Here is a 17993-nt window from a genome sequence, read left to right on the forward strand (position 1 = left end):
TATTTCAACATTTTAATATTTTACAAACACACATTTCATTATCGTAGTTTAATAATTAAAACCAGAACTGGTGTCATGCCCAATTAATGTGCCCTGGTAGCATGCCCATTAGTTTTTCCATTAGTGAATTCAACAATACTAATGGGATTACTAGCATGGGATGCTAATTGGGCGTGACATAAGAAACTGGCTTACTTCTTAGCATACCCTTGCTAATGATGAAATTAATGAGCATTTTATTAAATGCTGTCTCATCAAAGTGTACTTAGTTAGCGTTAAAATTGTTACAAACGATGCTGCATTCTAAAGATCAGGTGCCTGAATAAGTGGTTCTTCATATTATGTTTGGCAACAGTCTAGTGCATTAACAGTTTTATACACCAGAAACCACATTTATTTGTAACCAATTCAATCTGGGACCACACAACCATATGTGCTAACCTGTGCTTCATTTCAATGGGGAAATAAAAAAAGACTAAAAAAGAAGGTAGTGTTCAGGGTTCAGCACACACTGCCTTGGAGGCCTCTATGTGAAACTTTATCCAGAGCAACTCTGTGATCACATACAAATATCCTGTTGTGAAATGGCTTGTTATGCATTTTGGAAATCACACATAGGGAACACAATATGGATTAGTTTGCTGAGCCATACAATAAATCTTAATTTGTAGTAGCTCTTGGTAATAAATAAGTAAATATGAATCTCTGTAGTTCTTCATGCTGATGATTACACTCATGAAAATACGTAGAAGCATCACGAATATGGGTGCTCAAAGATACTGTTTAGGTACCAAAGTCTAATTGTAACTACAGTCAAGTTTTTTCAATGCCCAAACTCCTACAACTGAGAAGGTGAACAAGTCCTGAAGTTTTGCCAGTGCCAAGCAGCAAGGCGTAGTCAGGATTCATAGCTAGGTATTCTCCACCTTCCTTTTTTTGGGAGCTACAGCTCGCCCTCAGACTGTGTCTACTACTTCGGCCTCTGCACAAAACCAAGGAAATAAGTGTTTCTCCTTTTTTCTGTAAAGTTTAATAAATGGATCATCTTTCTAAAATCGAAGAGCTGGATTCAACTCCCTCCATATTGTGAGAAGAATCCCAATACTTTGTCCTCAGAAGACTGTCCTAATCACTAAGGAAAATGGTGCTCCAGATTGACCTTAAATTTCCGCCCTTAGTGATTTCACTTTGTATAAAATATTCAGTGCCTTTCTGGGAAAAAGATAGAATGAATGACCTGTAGCTGCTGAAAGATAACTACAAATTTAGCTAGAGTTGATTGTGTAGTTCAGGAGTGGATTTAAAGGCATTATGATGAGAAAAAGCTCCGTGAACACCTGAAGTTTTGCAGACACACTGAGTTTGAAGGAAGGTCTATGGAGTAATTTGATTATGCAGACAGGACTGAGGCAGACATCTGTTAGTAAAAAACTTCATGTCTCCTTTCATGAGTAGAAACCTGCAAAGAATAACAGTAAAATAAGAAGGAAAAAAGAGCAGCTGGACAACACAAAAGGGAGACAAATGAGATGGTCAGGCAACAGCCAGATGAATGGTATTGTACATAAAGTTGAGAAGTACAAACTAACAGGAAGAAAAGGATTTTAAATTAGAACTTAGAGAACAAAGAATTTGAGCTGCGGAAGAATCCCCACTTAAGAAGACTTGGCAGGACTATCTCCAGGGCAGATACAATGAGAAAACATGCTCCTGCTGATGAGTAAAGATACATACCAGAATCCTGAAAGGAACTAAGGGTAAAAATCATTAACCTGTGACAGGACACAGCTGGAAGGGTGCATAGAATATCATACCATGCTGCTCTAAAAAGCAGCAGAGACACAATTGTCATCAAAATGAGTTTTTGCAATTTTCAAGAGAAGAGCACAGAGGCAGGGCCATAAATGCTTATCATATAAGCCATGATCATCATTAGAGAAAACGATGCATATAACCTGGGTAGGAAACCACATATTGTCAATAAGATGCAATTAAAACCTTTGCATAGTAATGCAAACTGTGATGCAGAAAAGAAGGATTAAGAATTTTTGCTAAAGAACATGATACCTGACATTTAAAAGATAAGAATAGCAAATAATGACAAAAAGAAAAAAGAAAAAAACTATGTAGAAAACACAGAAACAAAGCTAAAGATAGTAAGGTAGCATAGCATATTAAAGATACAGAAGACTGAAAAATGTTTATATCTAAAAGAATTATATTGATGTAGGCCACAGTACCATACTTCTGAATCTGAAAAAACACAGCAATCTCTTCTATAATATTAATGAGAAATTAGAAAATATTAGCTTTCAAGAAATAGCTGTAGTAAATCAAATGTTAAGACCTGCAACTATTCCTGAACACCTTGAATGATAGATTTATTTTTTCTTTTCCTACAAGCAGTCACTGAACCAGAAATATAGACTATTTTAGACTTTGTAAGGGTAGGGAACAATATGGAAGTGATGGTGATAACAATCAGCATGGGACAGAGTTGTCCCAAGCTGATTCAATTGAAACACAAATGAAGATATATTAACAAACAACTAATTTGTTAAAACCCAAGATAGTAACTATTGAAAATATTGCTGAACTGAGAAGCCCTAGGGACTGGATATGGACAAGACCTGCATTTTTTAAGGTCAAGAGATAGTGATAAAAAGGATTAAAAGAAGAAAAAGAGAAAAAAAAGCCCCAAACCAGTCACTCTTCCACTTGCTCCTCCCTTCTTCCCTGTCCCCCAAATACCATGAATCCAAACAAACATAACATCATCTTGGGAATGAGTCCAACCTAGCTGACAAAGTACTTCAGAAGGTGCAATTCTGCATGGAAGGCTAGGAATAGTATCTGAAGCAGTAAAATACTAGTTGAAAGATATCCCCTCCCATTAAACCAAACAATGCCAAAAAAAAAGTGAAACTATTACACCTAGAAAGCTTTTGCCAAGGAAATAAAAATTGCTTTTCAGTTAAGTGAAGGTGTAAGTGTAAAAGAGATAAAACAAAACTAGTACCTATTGACATGTGGATAAGGGCAGCATTAACAACAACATTAAGCATGGTCCCAAAAATTGAAGAAGTACATGCTGATTCACTTTGCAGAAAGGAAAAGCCTGTGTGTAAATGCAGTGAAAATAATAGAAATTTATATGCTGGGGACAGAAACAGATTTAGTGGTTTCTAGCATGGGGATCACACACACACTAGCCTCCGTGTAGCATCATGCCTCCTATACAGATCCTCCAGAGCTCATGAAGAGTTTCCCTGCTGCACAACACCTCTGCATCTTCATGGAGCACCAGTCTCTGGACCATGGCAGAGCTCAGGAAGCAAAGGTTAGCAGACCATCATAAAATCTCTAAATCTCCACCACTTCATACCATTAAGCATTTCTGCTCAACCCCCTGGAGCAGAAGACATAAGGCCAATCACATCATGAGACACAGAGGTGTGGTGGAAGATAGGGCTGATATAGCAACCAGGCCTTCCAGCAAACCAGAGACAGTGGTAAACTTGTGAAAAGGATGCACAGTACATCATTCTGCCAATATAATTAGAAAATCCAATAATTACTTACAGTATCTTGTATAGTTATGAAATATAAGTGAGTCTGTAATGCTTTTTTATTCCATGAGAAGATCCAATTTTGGGATGCAGTGAAAACAGAAAATACCCAAACAGAAATGCAAGGAATGTAGCCTCATTTTTAACTTGGTGATTTTTTTAATAATATTTCCCTCATTATTACTAGAAGTCAGAGACAACTTGCCTCACATTAATAGCAATACACTGATTTCAGTAGGAAAAGACAAAGTCTCAAGATGGGAGGCTTAAAAATAATTGACTAAAAACATATAACCTTTATTTGGTAATTCAAAAATGATTTCTGTTCACCTTTGTAATCTTGGTATTTTAAGCTGTAGTACTGTTTGGTGGTACTGACAAAAAATCCAAACCCATAAAAATGCAAAAAACAAATTGTGAATTGTGGCAAACATAACAAAAAACAAGGAAAGCTTTAGTGTTTCAGTGTTTGTCTAGCCAGAATGTCCAGTTATTTAATGGTTCTGAAGAGCTAGTTAACTTGTATCAATTAAATCAGAAATAAGTTTTTAAGAGGATAAGTATGTAAAGAAGCACTTTATAAGCATAATAAGAATAATATAAGAAATTTTTATAGGATTCTGTCTATTGTTGTACCTGTGGATCAAAAAGAAAGTAAGGACGTCCATTCCTCAGCTGAAGTGCAATATATTCCTCTTGATTCCCAGGTGATGCAGAGAAAAAGATCAAACCATCAGGTTCCTGTGTTCTAAATTTCACTTTAATACCTGGTTAGAAAAAGCAAGCAGATGGTTAATGTCATAAATGGTTCATGTGCATTCTAACAGTGTAATTACAAACAAAAAGTTGTTTAAAAACAGCAGTAAAGTGGCAAATCAAAATCATGGAAGTTTTGTTCACCTAAAACCTGCCAGTCATTGCAGGAGAAATTTTACTAATGCAGACTGAATCAGCCCTTGAAAGAAATTGTTGTAATTTCAGAGACTTACTCATCTTTAAAAAAACATATGTAATTGTTACTTAAGCTGTTCAGTAACTTCTTTTAAAAAATGAAATTCAAATATTAGCGTACTATTCCAAGAGCTGAGGTTTTTCATGTAGATTTTTGCTTGTCCCTTAACATTACTATTGGTAAAGTAGAAATGAGGTTCCTGCATGGAAGGATTTCTGTCAAGAATGTGGGGGTTTTGTTCTGAAAGGTATATACATATATATAGACACACATTTTTTTTATATATATTTATATATATATTTTTATAAATGCATACAACTAAGTCCACAATTACAAGTTTTAACAAAAATTAGTAATAGCCCAAGGAATAATTAATTAACTAAGCTTAGTTAAGAACTTTTCAGATCATTATCAATAGTTCTCCACTTGGTTTCCGAAGAAATATTGTCTCAGCATACGAAATTTCATCCAAATGACATGCAAGTAAAAACAAGCACAAACCAACCAAACAAAAAAACCCTCACATACCATAGATTTTTTTGCATTAACTTTTACCACAAATAAAATATCAAAACAGCAAGCTAATTAAACAGCTTGTAAACTTTGGAATATTGTTGTCCATGGTATAAACTTAGTAACTATCTTAGGCCACAATTCATAAATTATGTATCCAGTATTGAGAAATATAATTACAAGTAAACATGTTTTGTATAACCGCCAATTTTTTATGATTATAATGTCTATCTTTTAAGCTGTCTCCTGGAACATTATCTTGGAAAAATAAATGAGAAAATTACCAAACCATATGCCTAGCTTGGCCCAATTTTTCTAATGTGCAAATCCAGATATTCCAGGCTGAGTCTATGGTGGAGCCAGGCCTTTACTGATTTTTTTTTTAAGGGAAAGAAAAAGGCAACTACAGCAACATCTACCTATACTATAACACTTCCATGACATTTCCACATAAAGTGCTTTTTACAGAACAGGATCATTTATTGGGCTTTAGCCAACTTCAAACTGTTCAGTCTTTTCACATGCATTTTCACTATCTTATGCCAGGCAGAAAACAGCTTCCAGAAGACATTTCTGAAGACCAGAGGATCCCTCCTCACATCTAATTCAAAAGAACAAATGCAAACAAAATAATTCAATTTCTTCAAAAAAGACAATTATTTTATAACACTGTGTTAGAAAATACTAATTGAATGGTTCAAAATGGTAATATTTCAGTAATTCTAAAAGTTTTCAAATATTACGCAAGAGCTTACTTTCTTCTTTGGATACTGAAGAGGCTAACAAACCTTAACTCCTGCCTCTAGGGCTGTCATAGCTTCATATAAAGCACTGATGAGTCAGGAACCATCTTTTTCAGACATAGCCCATACAGCAAATTCTTCTACATTTGTCACCTTCTATATAATTCAGAAAAAGACACTGCCCCTTTAAATGCAGATATCTTTGAAGTTTCTCAGGAGATAAGGAAGTTCATATAAGCTATCTTTTAATAAGTACTTTCATTCTTCAATATTAATATTTTACCATATTTCTAGAAGTGAGTGCAATGGAGAAGTCAACCATTAAGCAAACTTTTGCCCCATGGATAATATTTTCACTGGAAGATTAAAAACCTGTGAAATTAATATTTTCACAGGAAGATAGAATTAAAAAAAAAAACATCTGAAGAGATTTCTCAGATAAATAGCTATATAATTGTAAATTCCAATCAAACAAACTGAAAATTCTTGGCAAAGAAAGTTATCTCTTTTTCCTTGCTAAAGCCCTTCTTTCTGTACGACACCAACTAAAACCAACAGAAATTGTATATAAAATTTTGACTACAGCATTAAGCTCTCAGCAGTTTCTCCAGGAAACCTATTGTTAAGACTGTGTATAACACTTTTGTCTAATCAAACTACATTTTCCCACAGAAATTATAGAACTAAATTTGGGTTTAAGCATGGAGGGGATATATAGGGTGTAAAACTGTCAGTTCTTATACACTTCCATATTTAGTTCCTGCTCTCTCTGTGAGAGTGTTTCTGCATGCTACATGACATTACAATAGCTAAAACACATTTTAAAATGTATTTCATGAAAATAGATCAGTATTTAAAGCAGCTGCACCTAACGGACAATGGAATTAGAGGAAAAGAAGAAACTCTGAGGACACTTTCCTGTACATACTCTTTAATATCCTCTGCTGAATACATGGAGTTCTTCATACTTTGTGATGGCCTATAGCTCTCTGCATTTTGTTGAGAGAAGCTGGAAAGTATATATTTTACTATTTCTTTAATGTGTTTGAAAATATTTGTGAAGTTCATCATCACAATCATTACATACAGATAATAATCCCATTGATGAATAAATGGTGTTAATTTTTAAATTGCTTTAGTTTTTTAGTAGAAATCTAAAATATATACTTAAAAGTCTTTTACCTATGTCCATATACATATGTACGCACACACATATTTGTACATGCAAACACACACACAAAAATTTCCCAAACTTTTTCCAAACACTTACTGGAATCTCCAATTGCAAGTCAGCAGCCCCTTTTCTTTGGGGATTATAGTAAAATCAGAAGAAATTAAAAATCCATTGGTTTTAAAATCAGACTGCGCAAAACTCCCATATTTTGAAAAAAGTCTAACTTTATTCAGAATGACACAATTTGAAGACTGACTTTTATATACTCTTAATACCTCAAACTGCCAAAAAGCTAAATCAAACTAAAAGGTTGAACAATCATAAACACAGAATATGAGTGAATGAAAGGGGGAAATATGTAGCATGTCTTGTGGGAACCAACTATCAGGCAAACCCACAAATCCTCTTGATGAGAACTGAGTATTTCTTTTACACTAAAATGACTAATTTGATACCTGTTTTTGCTTATTTTGCTTACTACCCCATTATACCCACTACTGGTAAAACAAACAGGACATTTTAGCTTTAATCTTCTTACTACATAACCCAAATAACTTCAGTCATGTTTGCATTAATGCTGCATTAATCATGTTGTTGCGTATTAATGAGTTTTCAGGCTATGCTAATTACTGTCATAGATTCTGCAGCAGCCCATTAAATATACAAATTACAGAATTAAAGAGCCAGAGCTCTTCATGATTAATCTTTAAATGGAGAAAAACTAATGATGTCTGTACAAAGTTTCTCTCCACTTTTGGCTGACTGAGCCCAATGAACAATCAATTAGAGTATTTGAAGAATAAGAATATTGCATATACAGGTTTGTTGTGCTGTTATGCTATGTAGAAGACACACATTTATAACTTTCTATCAAACAGACTTCCGTAACATATTCTAGTGTTTAAGGTCTCCCAAAGCATTGCACAGGGGTAAAAACTATAGGATATTCCAATTCATTATTGCATACTCATAGGAAGCTGCTGGTTCCATACGAATATAGTAAATCAATCTTCTCCTTTTAGCAAGGACACAAGTCCTGCTACTCCCTAGTAAGAAAGATTTACAGCAAACCTTGGTGAGAAGAAAGCTAAGATAAGTTAAAAGTCATTTGATAAGATTTGATGTATTAGTAGCACTTTATCCTCTCACTTATAGACTGATGCTTTTTCAGGAATGGTGTAATACCTAGTGGTTAAATCAAGAGATTCAAAATTAGAAGACCTTGAGTCTGTACTCAGCCAATGACTGAGGCATGTCATCCAAGAGCCATCATTTAAATGCCCTGCTTCCTTGTTCTTTCCTGAAGAATCGTGGCCAACATCACTTGTGTAAGGTTCTGTAATGTTTGAAAAAATCGTGACTGTTTTGTTCTCCATAGCCTTTAGTTACATATAAAATCAGCAAAATGCCCACATGTATTCAGAAAAATTATCCAGACACTACGTATTTACTGACATTCCAGAAAAACTAATATATCCAAAAAAGGATACTAGTTTAGCCTTCTCCAAATACTGCATATTATGCAGAACATCACAAGACTTCCCTAAAAAACAGATTGTCAGTCTGTATTAATATTACTCTGCACATCAATAGCTGCACTTTAGAATAAACTGGGCCGTTACAGACCTGTCCAATCAGTCCTCAATACCATGGAAAAAGTAAATAAATCCTACTTGATACATGAAAGATTTTATATTTATACAAAACAATTCTTAAAAACAAAACAAACAATGAACAAACAAAGCCAAAAAAACACAAACCTGCTCAGAGCAAGACTAATCATGGCATGAGAATACTCTCATATGAAGATGAAGCGACAAGACTGGACTGCTGCACTTAGTGCACAAGGAAGAGGACACAACACAAGCACATGAGGTTGTCTACAAAAGGCCAACAGGGAGCAGAGAAGCTTTCAAACACATCCTCAACATACAAACAAAACAACATTCAAAGAAAATAAAAGCAGAGAAGTTCAAAGGAAAGATGTACCTTTTCACAGGTACTTTACAGCTTCTTCATGAGAAGAGAAATGTAATTATAATAGGACAATCTACAAAATATTGACACAAGAAGTACCTGAGAGTTTAGCAAGGCCCAAGAGGAACTGGAGAGTCTGACTACCTAGATTTACCTAAACAAATAAAATAAGCGTTCAGAAAAACACATATAAAACACATATCATGGTGAAACCTGGTGTGGAGATGCAGATAATACCATTATCTGTCAGCATTTCTCTGCCATTAGAGTCAACATCCAGTTTTTTACACAAATATTTAAGGCTATACAATCATTAAAGAAACTGGTGTCCTGACCCAAATTCATTTGTTAAGCAAGTCCAGGAACAGAATTCACAACTGTCTTCCACTTCTGTACACTGGGACAGTACACAACAAGCATTCATCCAGCCAGCACTATTTTTTCAGAGCATAGCTACCAGAGTAGAAATAATAACTTTAATCTTGAAACTTCAGGAGTCAAGTCTTGCTTGGGGTAAGGATCAGCTGCAAGTTTGTTTCTGTGTCGCTCTTAACATTGAAGTAAAATATGAACCGAGGAAACATCAGTCCAATATTCATCTCATGCTTCCTTTGATGTTATTGTCCAACTTGAACAAAATTTGAGAAACATTTTGCTCAAATATGGCCTCTCTCAAATACCCGTGATCTTTATTTTTTTTAATTTATCTTTACATAGGCTAGAAAGAAGTTCAACAGACTGGTTTGGTTAGAAAAGGAAGAAAATATCTTCTAGGACTAAGAATCCTTTATGAGAAATTTCATTAATTCAAACTATGATATTTAAAGTATGGAAATAGAGGTTAGCATTCATCTTCATTTCAGGATAAATTCTTTAGAGAAAGAACTGTATTCTGTTACCTGTATGTGAATTAGTGCATAAAAAAGGTCATCCTATGCAACCAGGGTGCAGGTGGGAGAGGCTTCTAGGTGCTAATGCAAAGCAAATCATAATTGCTAGAAATATGATGACAAGAAGAATCACTTCAAAGATTTACAACAGTGCAATCTATAAAAGGTCAGCATCACAGTGAAATCAGAAATGGGCCGGAGGTCTGTAGCTGTAAATAGCACTTCAACTATAAGGCTTTAGCTAGTATTTCCAGCAGTAGTACAAATGTAACACTGCACAGAGAGTAATTTAACTGATCAAGGGAAAAGATTATGAATAGAACTGAGTAAAATGCAAATACATCAAAATTAAAGTCAGTGTAATGATCTGAAACACAGCAAATTTAGACAACAGTGTACTAGCCAAGGCAGAATCTCATCACACAGCATCACAGAAGCTGGAAGCACAGTAATGTGGAAATCCTGAAGCAAGTGAAGAAGTTTATTGATTAAACAGTGTACATACAGAAAAGAAGTATAACTAAAATAAGCTAATGAGTGTCTTGAGAGATACTACAAGACAAAAATGGAAATGTAACAAGGAGGGGGAAAAAAACCCAGCCTTTTAGACAGAAATACAACACCACAGAACAAAAGCATAGTTTCAAGTTACAAACTCAGCAACAAATGCTACTCACGGTACAACTGTGAAAAAAAGCCAACAACATATCCAAGTTAATGCAGAGGTTTAAGGTAGACCAATAAACTGCAACAAACTGCCAAATTAAGAATTAACTGAAAGGGTTACATAATATTTTCATCTATTAGTATTTGTGGCAGTATTTCCCCGACTATAACTTACATAATGACCTTTTCCAGAGGAGCCTAAAACTGGTGTTATTTGCAGGAACTAAGTTCACAAAAGGATTTCAATTGAATGTCAGGTGCAAGTCATACATAGACAGTAAGCTCACTTTTCTCATATTCACAGGGGAGTGTGTTAGCTACACCATGACATACCTGCTGACAGTTAATAATTATTTCCTCAGCCTCCATCACTATAGGTAATTGTAAACATTCACTCATCGCCTTCTAAGGTATTTGCCACCTAATGGAACTACACCTTGAAGGAGCACTAGGTCCTGCTTTGAAAGGGTTAATAATGTTCCATTACATTTTGTTCTGTTATCCATGTCCCTCTGTACCTAGGAACTGCACACTCTGTAAATTAAGTGCTTTCTGGGGTTTGGCATGAAATGTTCACTGAAAAAAACACCCACTTTGTAGAATTTATGCAGAATATTTTACTTAGAATATGATCCACAGCTACCAAAACACTGACTTCAACACCTTAAGTTCAGTTTCAGTGAAAGCATCACTCTTACAGATCAGAATATCATGGAAGCAGAAAAGTTCAGTCCAAATTCTCTTGCACTGGGTGTGTAGGGTTAGCTACAATCCTGAAAGACAGCCTTGGCCCTCTTCTCTTTACATTACCATGTGATTAGAGGCATGAAAGTCAACAGGATAGAGTTAACATGCTGACTCTGTTACTGTAAAAGTAAACTACTATGCACAATCTTCAATATGTAGAGGTAAATGCTGCATGAGAAGCTACAAAATCTAGCTTTTTTTCTCTTAGAAATTACTTTATTGTATGTGTGACCCCCTTCTCACTCTCACTACTGTTTCCAAATGCACAGAAGGAAGAATTTATTGTGCATACAGCAGTCAGAGTCCCCTGGACTGTTTTTGAAAACAGAACTGAGGAGGGAGGGGAGAACCACCTGTAGCAGTTGTTCAGCATCAGCTGCTGCTATAATTTCTTTTTCCTTTCATGGTGTGTTACCATAAGTATATGGCCCAATAAAAGAAGAGGGGATTTCACGTTGATTGTCAAACAGGAAGGCCATATTCACCAAATTCACCAGCCTTCTCTGCTCTGACCAGCTTCTGTAAAGAATATGCCCCAGAAAACATGACCTAGTGCAGTAAGCCAGCTGTGGAGGTTTCATCATCAATTTGTAGTCTGGCTTATTCCCAAGAATCAAACCCCTGTCTCATTCTAAGAGCCAAGTGCATACAGAAGCATAAAAAAAGCTAGCATGGCAATGAAATAGCATTTATCTGTCTGCTGAATAATCAGATACTACGAAATAATTTCAGAGTGATAAATACAACTCAAATCCTCTCCCTTCATCTGTTTTTTAGGAAAGCAATACAGTGGTATACGGTGGATGTGGAAAAACTCCTGTGCTACACCCAGTAATACAGCTAAAGTGACAAATACACTTCACAGGGGATAGATACAGACAGATATCATGCTACATGCTGTGTGCAGTCACCTACCTGGGCAACAGGGATGGCACATAATAATGGTGGCAGTGGAGGAACACCAAGGTCATGTCTTCCTCCTGCCCAGGTGGACTACCTGCTCCTCAGCTGAGGAGCTGAGGTGAGATTTTTCACTGTGTTTCAGGATGTGAATGAAGAAGTAATAAGCCAACTGATACACAGAGCAGCACCAGCAGTGATATCTGTTGGTGTTCTGGTGCATTTCATGTTCGGTAAGGACTTAACGATTTTCTCAAGACTTTAATCAATACCTAGAGGAAACTGAGTATATCTGCAAATTCTGAACTACATCCACTGGCACAAACAGAAAAGATGATCCAGAAATAAGCATAAGACATTTCAATGGTATGAATAGCCACGTAACTCAGGCTGTAAGGGCTTAAAATAAAAGGCTCAATTTACACAAAGATTCTACTTGAGGCAAACAAGAAAGGGATACAGAAAACTATAATAACAGGAAATGGATATAGCATGTAACATTTACTTAATAGTGTCATAATTCTGTTTGCTCAATGTAAGTTATATTGCAATAATAAACAAGGAATAAATCAAACTGCCAAGGCACAGGGATTAAAAAAATAACTTCCATACAATTCCCCCTTGTTGCCTTCTATGTATGTATAGTTGATTCTGTCTAACACTTGGACTGTGAACTCTTTAGGGCAGACACTGTCAACTTTTTATTCTTAATACAAAAGAGACATGTGAAGACTTAAAATTCAACCAATTAATCTAAATAAAAAGAGACAAAGAGAATGTTGAAAATAGTTTCCTTAACAATTTCTTTCACATAGCATAATGTCATTTAGCCTCCATATATTGTGATATTTTCAGGCAGTTATTGATTGATCCTATGTCATCTTTTCAGAATTTTAATTCCTTATGAGATACTTGAATTAAAGACCACTTTGCTGTAGCCTGCCTGTGTGTTGATTTTTACATTATTGCTTAAATTGTGAGTGATTAGAGGATACATGACTGAATGATTCTAAATGGTGGTAATAAGGAAATTTCTCCTCTTCTTTTGCAAAATTCATTGATAGTTTTTCCTTTCTTCTACCTCTTCCTTTCTCTCAAAGAGACTTTCTGCAACACAGAAAATCATGATTGATTACAATATTGTAATAGATTAAATCAAAAAGTTAGTGATTGGACATACAACATAATTAAGAAGTAGGAGACTATATGTTTTTGTTTCTTTTTGTATCTTTACCACTTGTAATGCCTCATAGAAAGACATCCATATTTAAAACAAAAAGCAAGAATCCTTGCCCATGTGCTCTAACAATGGCTCAATCACCTTTCTTTCTGTCCCCTGTGTTGCTGGAGGATTCAAATAACAGTCAGCTTGACTCCCACTGATTATTTTAAAGTTTTGCCTGTGATGCTTGTGTAAGGAAAAGGGGAAAAAATTACTCACCTCATCCTTAACAATGCCAAAACCTTATTTATAGATGCACTTAAAAACACCAAATCAAAAAGCCTCTACAAAATATTCAATCTAAACTGTGTTTTGCTACTAAAAGGGTGAACTGTATAATTGTATCAGCAAGGCATGTCCGGTGTAAAATGGCATAGCCTTAGAGCAGTAGTAACTACTCCTACTTTTATGCAGACCTAAAATTACGTTCGGCACTTCGAAGGCAAACGCGAGGCTGATGTGGCCCCCAGTGAAAATGAGATTAACACCCCTGACCTAGAGAGCCGGCCAAACGCTCCTGAACAGCATTTGTCTCTCAGCTATGTCGGAGCAGGAATGCTGCCACTGCATTGAGCACTGGCAGTCAGGCTTTCAGTCATGGGACTGACAGTTAATCTAGATCCCAAACTTCTGTAGAAAGTAAACATTGGACTATCACAGATGACTCCAACGTACCTTGAAACCTCATATGTGTTACAACAGGACAAGGGGTAATGGTTTTAAACTAAAAGAGGGGAGATTCTGGCTAGACATGAGAAAGAAATTTTTTAGAATGAAGGTGGTGAAACACTGACCCAGCTCATCCAGAGAGGTAGTAGATGCCTCATCCCTGGAGACGTTCAAGGCCAGGCTGGACAGGTCTCTGAGCAACCTGATCTAGTTGAAGATGTCCCTGCTCATTGCAGGGGGTGGGATAGATGAGCTTTGAAGGTCCCTTCCAACACAAACTATTCTATGGTTCTGTGATTCTGTACCCAGCTCAGAGCTGTCCCACAGTAAGAGCTCTGAGGAGAGAATGCTTGTGAACTATTAACATATTTCCTCCCATAACATGCAGTAAATTATGCTGAGGATCTGAGGTAGAGGAAGATTTCAATCGATGTTCTTATAAAGCCAGGAGAACTGGGTATTTCTGTCTTAAAGCAACCTTGAGCACTGGCCATTTCTCAGGCTGGCTGCAGTTGGCAAGCACTTTGCAATTCTGCAGAAGTACTGCATTGCCCTGATTTCCACCTCTGACATTTCCCTGGCCCTTTCCTGCCTATATGAAAGGCAGAAGGTCTGGCATAAAACCAATTATGCAGTCTTTGCTTCACCTAGGATTCCCGTTTAGCTCGTTTTTCCCCCTTAGCGCATGTAGCTCAGCAGCGTAATGAAGTTTCCACAGGAATATCCTAATTTTTAAAAAATTAATGATTCTAACATGTCAATCCAACATATGTTTGGAATAAGTAACTCAAACTGGCATATTTTGATCAATGAATTGGAACAATTTAGGAGAGGAAAATGTAAAAGATGGAAGAAAGATTAAAGAATTCTAAAGGAGGTAAATAAATGGAAGAAACACCTAAATTTGAAAGCTAGAGTACAGAGGCAGTCTCTTGATAATACATTTCATGTTTTAAAAATACTGAAAAAAAACCTTAAAAATGTAATAATTATATGTGCAAATTATTTGTAAAGGAACACACTGAATAGCGCCAAAACTTTCATGGAAGGGATGACTTTCATCCCAAGATAAAACACTCTTTTTCCTCTCCAACGCAGTCAGTCTTCCCAATGGTAGACATTGTCAAAAACACTTATACCTCACCCCCTCCTTGAATCTTCCCAACAAGGTTTTGCCCTAGGTTCCACAATTCACTTAATAATTTGTTTCTGACTCAAAAGATATTACTTGAGATAGTTGTACCTGCCAGTCTAGCCTTCGTTTTGTTCATCCAATTATGAAGGTTGATGGGAACAAAGACTGTAATTTGTGTAAATAGATTCCCCCTCCTCCCTTCCTGTCTCTGTAGCAAGTCACTGAATTACTTGAAAATGCATAAAATAAAAGCCCCAAGGGCTAAAACTCCACTAAACCAAAATTCCTGCTATTTATTACAGAATAAAGAGAATGCATTCTTTTAGTGGTGGCACCTCTGCTGGTGGAGCTTCATTTTTAGGAAATCAAGGAATTTTTAAAGTAAACCAGAATAAAAGAGCACTATTAATTAGCAAGCCTGAAAAAAAAAGTCTGTATGAAAAATGACACTACTTACTATTTAGCTAATTTTTTTATTTACTCAGGAGAAAATATGAGGACACACTCCATTCTAAGCATCAGTTGTCGTAACTCTACCCTAGAATAACAAGTATTCTACCCTAGAATATCCATGTAAACATGATGGGAACAAAGAGTTTTAGATTTTAAGTATCAGGTCAAGTTATTTACTCTTTTTTCTTTTTTTTCCACCTCCCTGAAGTAGATAGTGTGTTATTTTCTGAACTCCCCAAGAATATCATTCTATACACTACCAATGAGTGCCATCAGTAACAATGACTCTTTGAATTAAAGAATAGAACAACAGTGTATTTCTGTAACTCCTCCTTGCTTAGTATGAGGAAATATTTTATGCTACAACTACTTGCTTGTACAACACTGCATGGATTTTATAGGACAGCAAAGAAAGACACCTTAAAAAATTCAGAAAGCAGAAAGCATGACCTTCAAAAGCCACAGTTAAATCACAGTAAAGCCTATTCTTCTAACAAATACAACAAAACAAAGTACTTCATAAGAATATGACCAAAAAAGAAAAATCTCTTCTGCAATAACTATAGTAAACACAATATTATTTGCAGAAAGCACTGAAATAATTTTGAAGCAGACATGTAGACCACTAAAAGAAAAGCAGACGTGCATAGCAGAAATTTTGTATTATTGCAGCCAACATATTTGCCTGGAATAGTCTTGTTTTATAATCTAAATAATAATCAGAACCACGGAGAGCAAATAATTGCTACTTAACAAGATAAAGATAGGACTTTAGCAGCAGCACAGGTAACAAGTTAGTTTAATAAATAAATCCAAAACTACAGAGTGCTTTATAAGTAATGATCAATGTTTAAAATCAATGCTCTTGCAAATTGGAGCCCATGCAAAGGGACTAGCACCAGAGTAAGATGATCCGGATGATGTATTTTGGACCCGCTGAAATAAATCCATTTATAGGAGCATTTGCAGGATGACTAAGTTAAGAGCACTGCAACAGTCAGGTCTGGCTAAGGGAACGCCTCCTCCTGCTGTTAATATTTCAAACTGATAAAGAGCTGACCAAGTGCAATCAGTGCTGTGATGAATAAAAGAAAGCTTGGGACCATTAACATTAATGGGACTTGTGTGGCTAAACGCTCGTATATTGTACTGAGAATTTACCCAATGAAGATTTTTTTTTTTGCTTGTGCTTCCTCTGTAGCCTGTACACTGCATATGATCAGTCTGAAAACATTTTTAACATAATATAAAGATCTACAATAACTTCATATGATTAATATCCCATAAGTGCCTGGGAGGGAAAAAAAAAAAAAAAAAATACAGAGCTCACTCTGGCTACCTGGAAGACTTGAGAAAATAGAAATGCTGGTTTTACAAACACAGATAAAATTAGCTGATCTAATATCTTTGGGCACAGTGCCTTAGCCTTGAGGCATAATGACAAAGACTGTAGCACCCGCCATCTAAAATGTGTATTAGGGAATGGTTAATAAACTGCTACCCTAAGAGAGCTGGATGAACTTTTATGGGAAGATGGAAGTTCAGATCAGCAAGTACAGTCCTAAAAACATACACATCCAGGATAGGACCTAGTTCAATAGTTTTAATTTGCAATGTGGCAGACTGTTTTCTTATCATCAGTATTAAATACCTATTGTATAGCCAGCACCGTATCAAAAGTAGAAGATGACACAACTTTTACCTCAGGCCCCTCCTGTAATCTATCAAACACCAAATAGTACAAGAGGGGGCCAAGGGGGCAGGTATAGGGTTGTTCAGGAAAACCCGTTGCTTCGTTTTGGTATATATTTATAGCATAATTGGGTGGAAGTAGTGTTTTGCCCATATATCTATTGAACACAAAAAGTTTTCAGAAATAATCAGAGAAAATATTTACTGCTGTGTAAAACACCGGTGTGAAGTTATTGCTATAAAGAATATATTTAAAGCTTTTATATATTGTCTTCTAGCTTAGGCAGAGTACTCCCAAAGAAGGTGGAATAGTAGAGAGAGATGTTCAGTAGGGCAAAAAACACTGATGGGGGAAGAGATCTCTGTCTGGCAGGTTCCCCAGATTGAGGGGAGTGGAAAAAAAAGCTTAGTAGCAGCACAAAAGACAAGTCAATGCACTTTATGATGTCAAGGCTCATCATAGTTCTGAGGAATTCAACTTTTTTTTTTTCCCTAAGAGAAGAAAAATACATAATTTTACCTCAGATTACCTCTCCTGATGTTGAATCATTTTTATTTTTGTTTCCTGGTCACGGGGGCACATGGGGGTTCTGTTTACTCTAGTACCTGCATTATTTAAAAATCAAATGCTATATTGGAATCCACTCATACTATAGGCATTGAGAGATAAAAAGATGCACATATGCAAATA

The 17993-nt window shown here is 35.9% G+C and overlaps 1 protein-coding gene across 1 annotated transcript in view; it reads right to left on the reverse strand.

Moving 5' to 3' along the window:
* Positions 1-17993, reverse strand: part of USH2A (usherin) — a 387004-nt gene that overhangs the window by 247084 nt on the left and 121927 nt on the right. Inside the window, exon 22 of the mRNA XM_065058452.1 lies at positions 4206-4336. Coding sequence (XP_064914524.1) covers positions 4206-4336 — 131 coding nt within the window. The remainder of the gene's footprint in view (positions 1-4205; positions 4337-17993) is intronic.

The sequence above is a fragment of the Columba livia genome, chromosome 3 (assembly GCF_036013475.1).
Source record: "Columba livia isolate bColLiv1 breed racing homer chromosome 3, bColLiv1.pat.W.v2, whole genome shotgun sequence".
Classification (NCBI taxonomy): Eukaryota; Metazoa; Chordata; class Aves; order Columbiformes; family Columbidae; genus Columba; species Columba livia.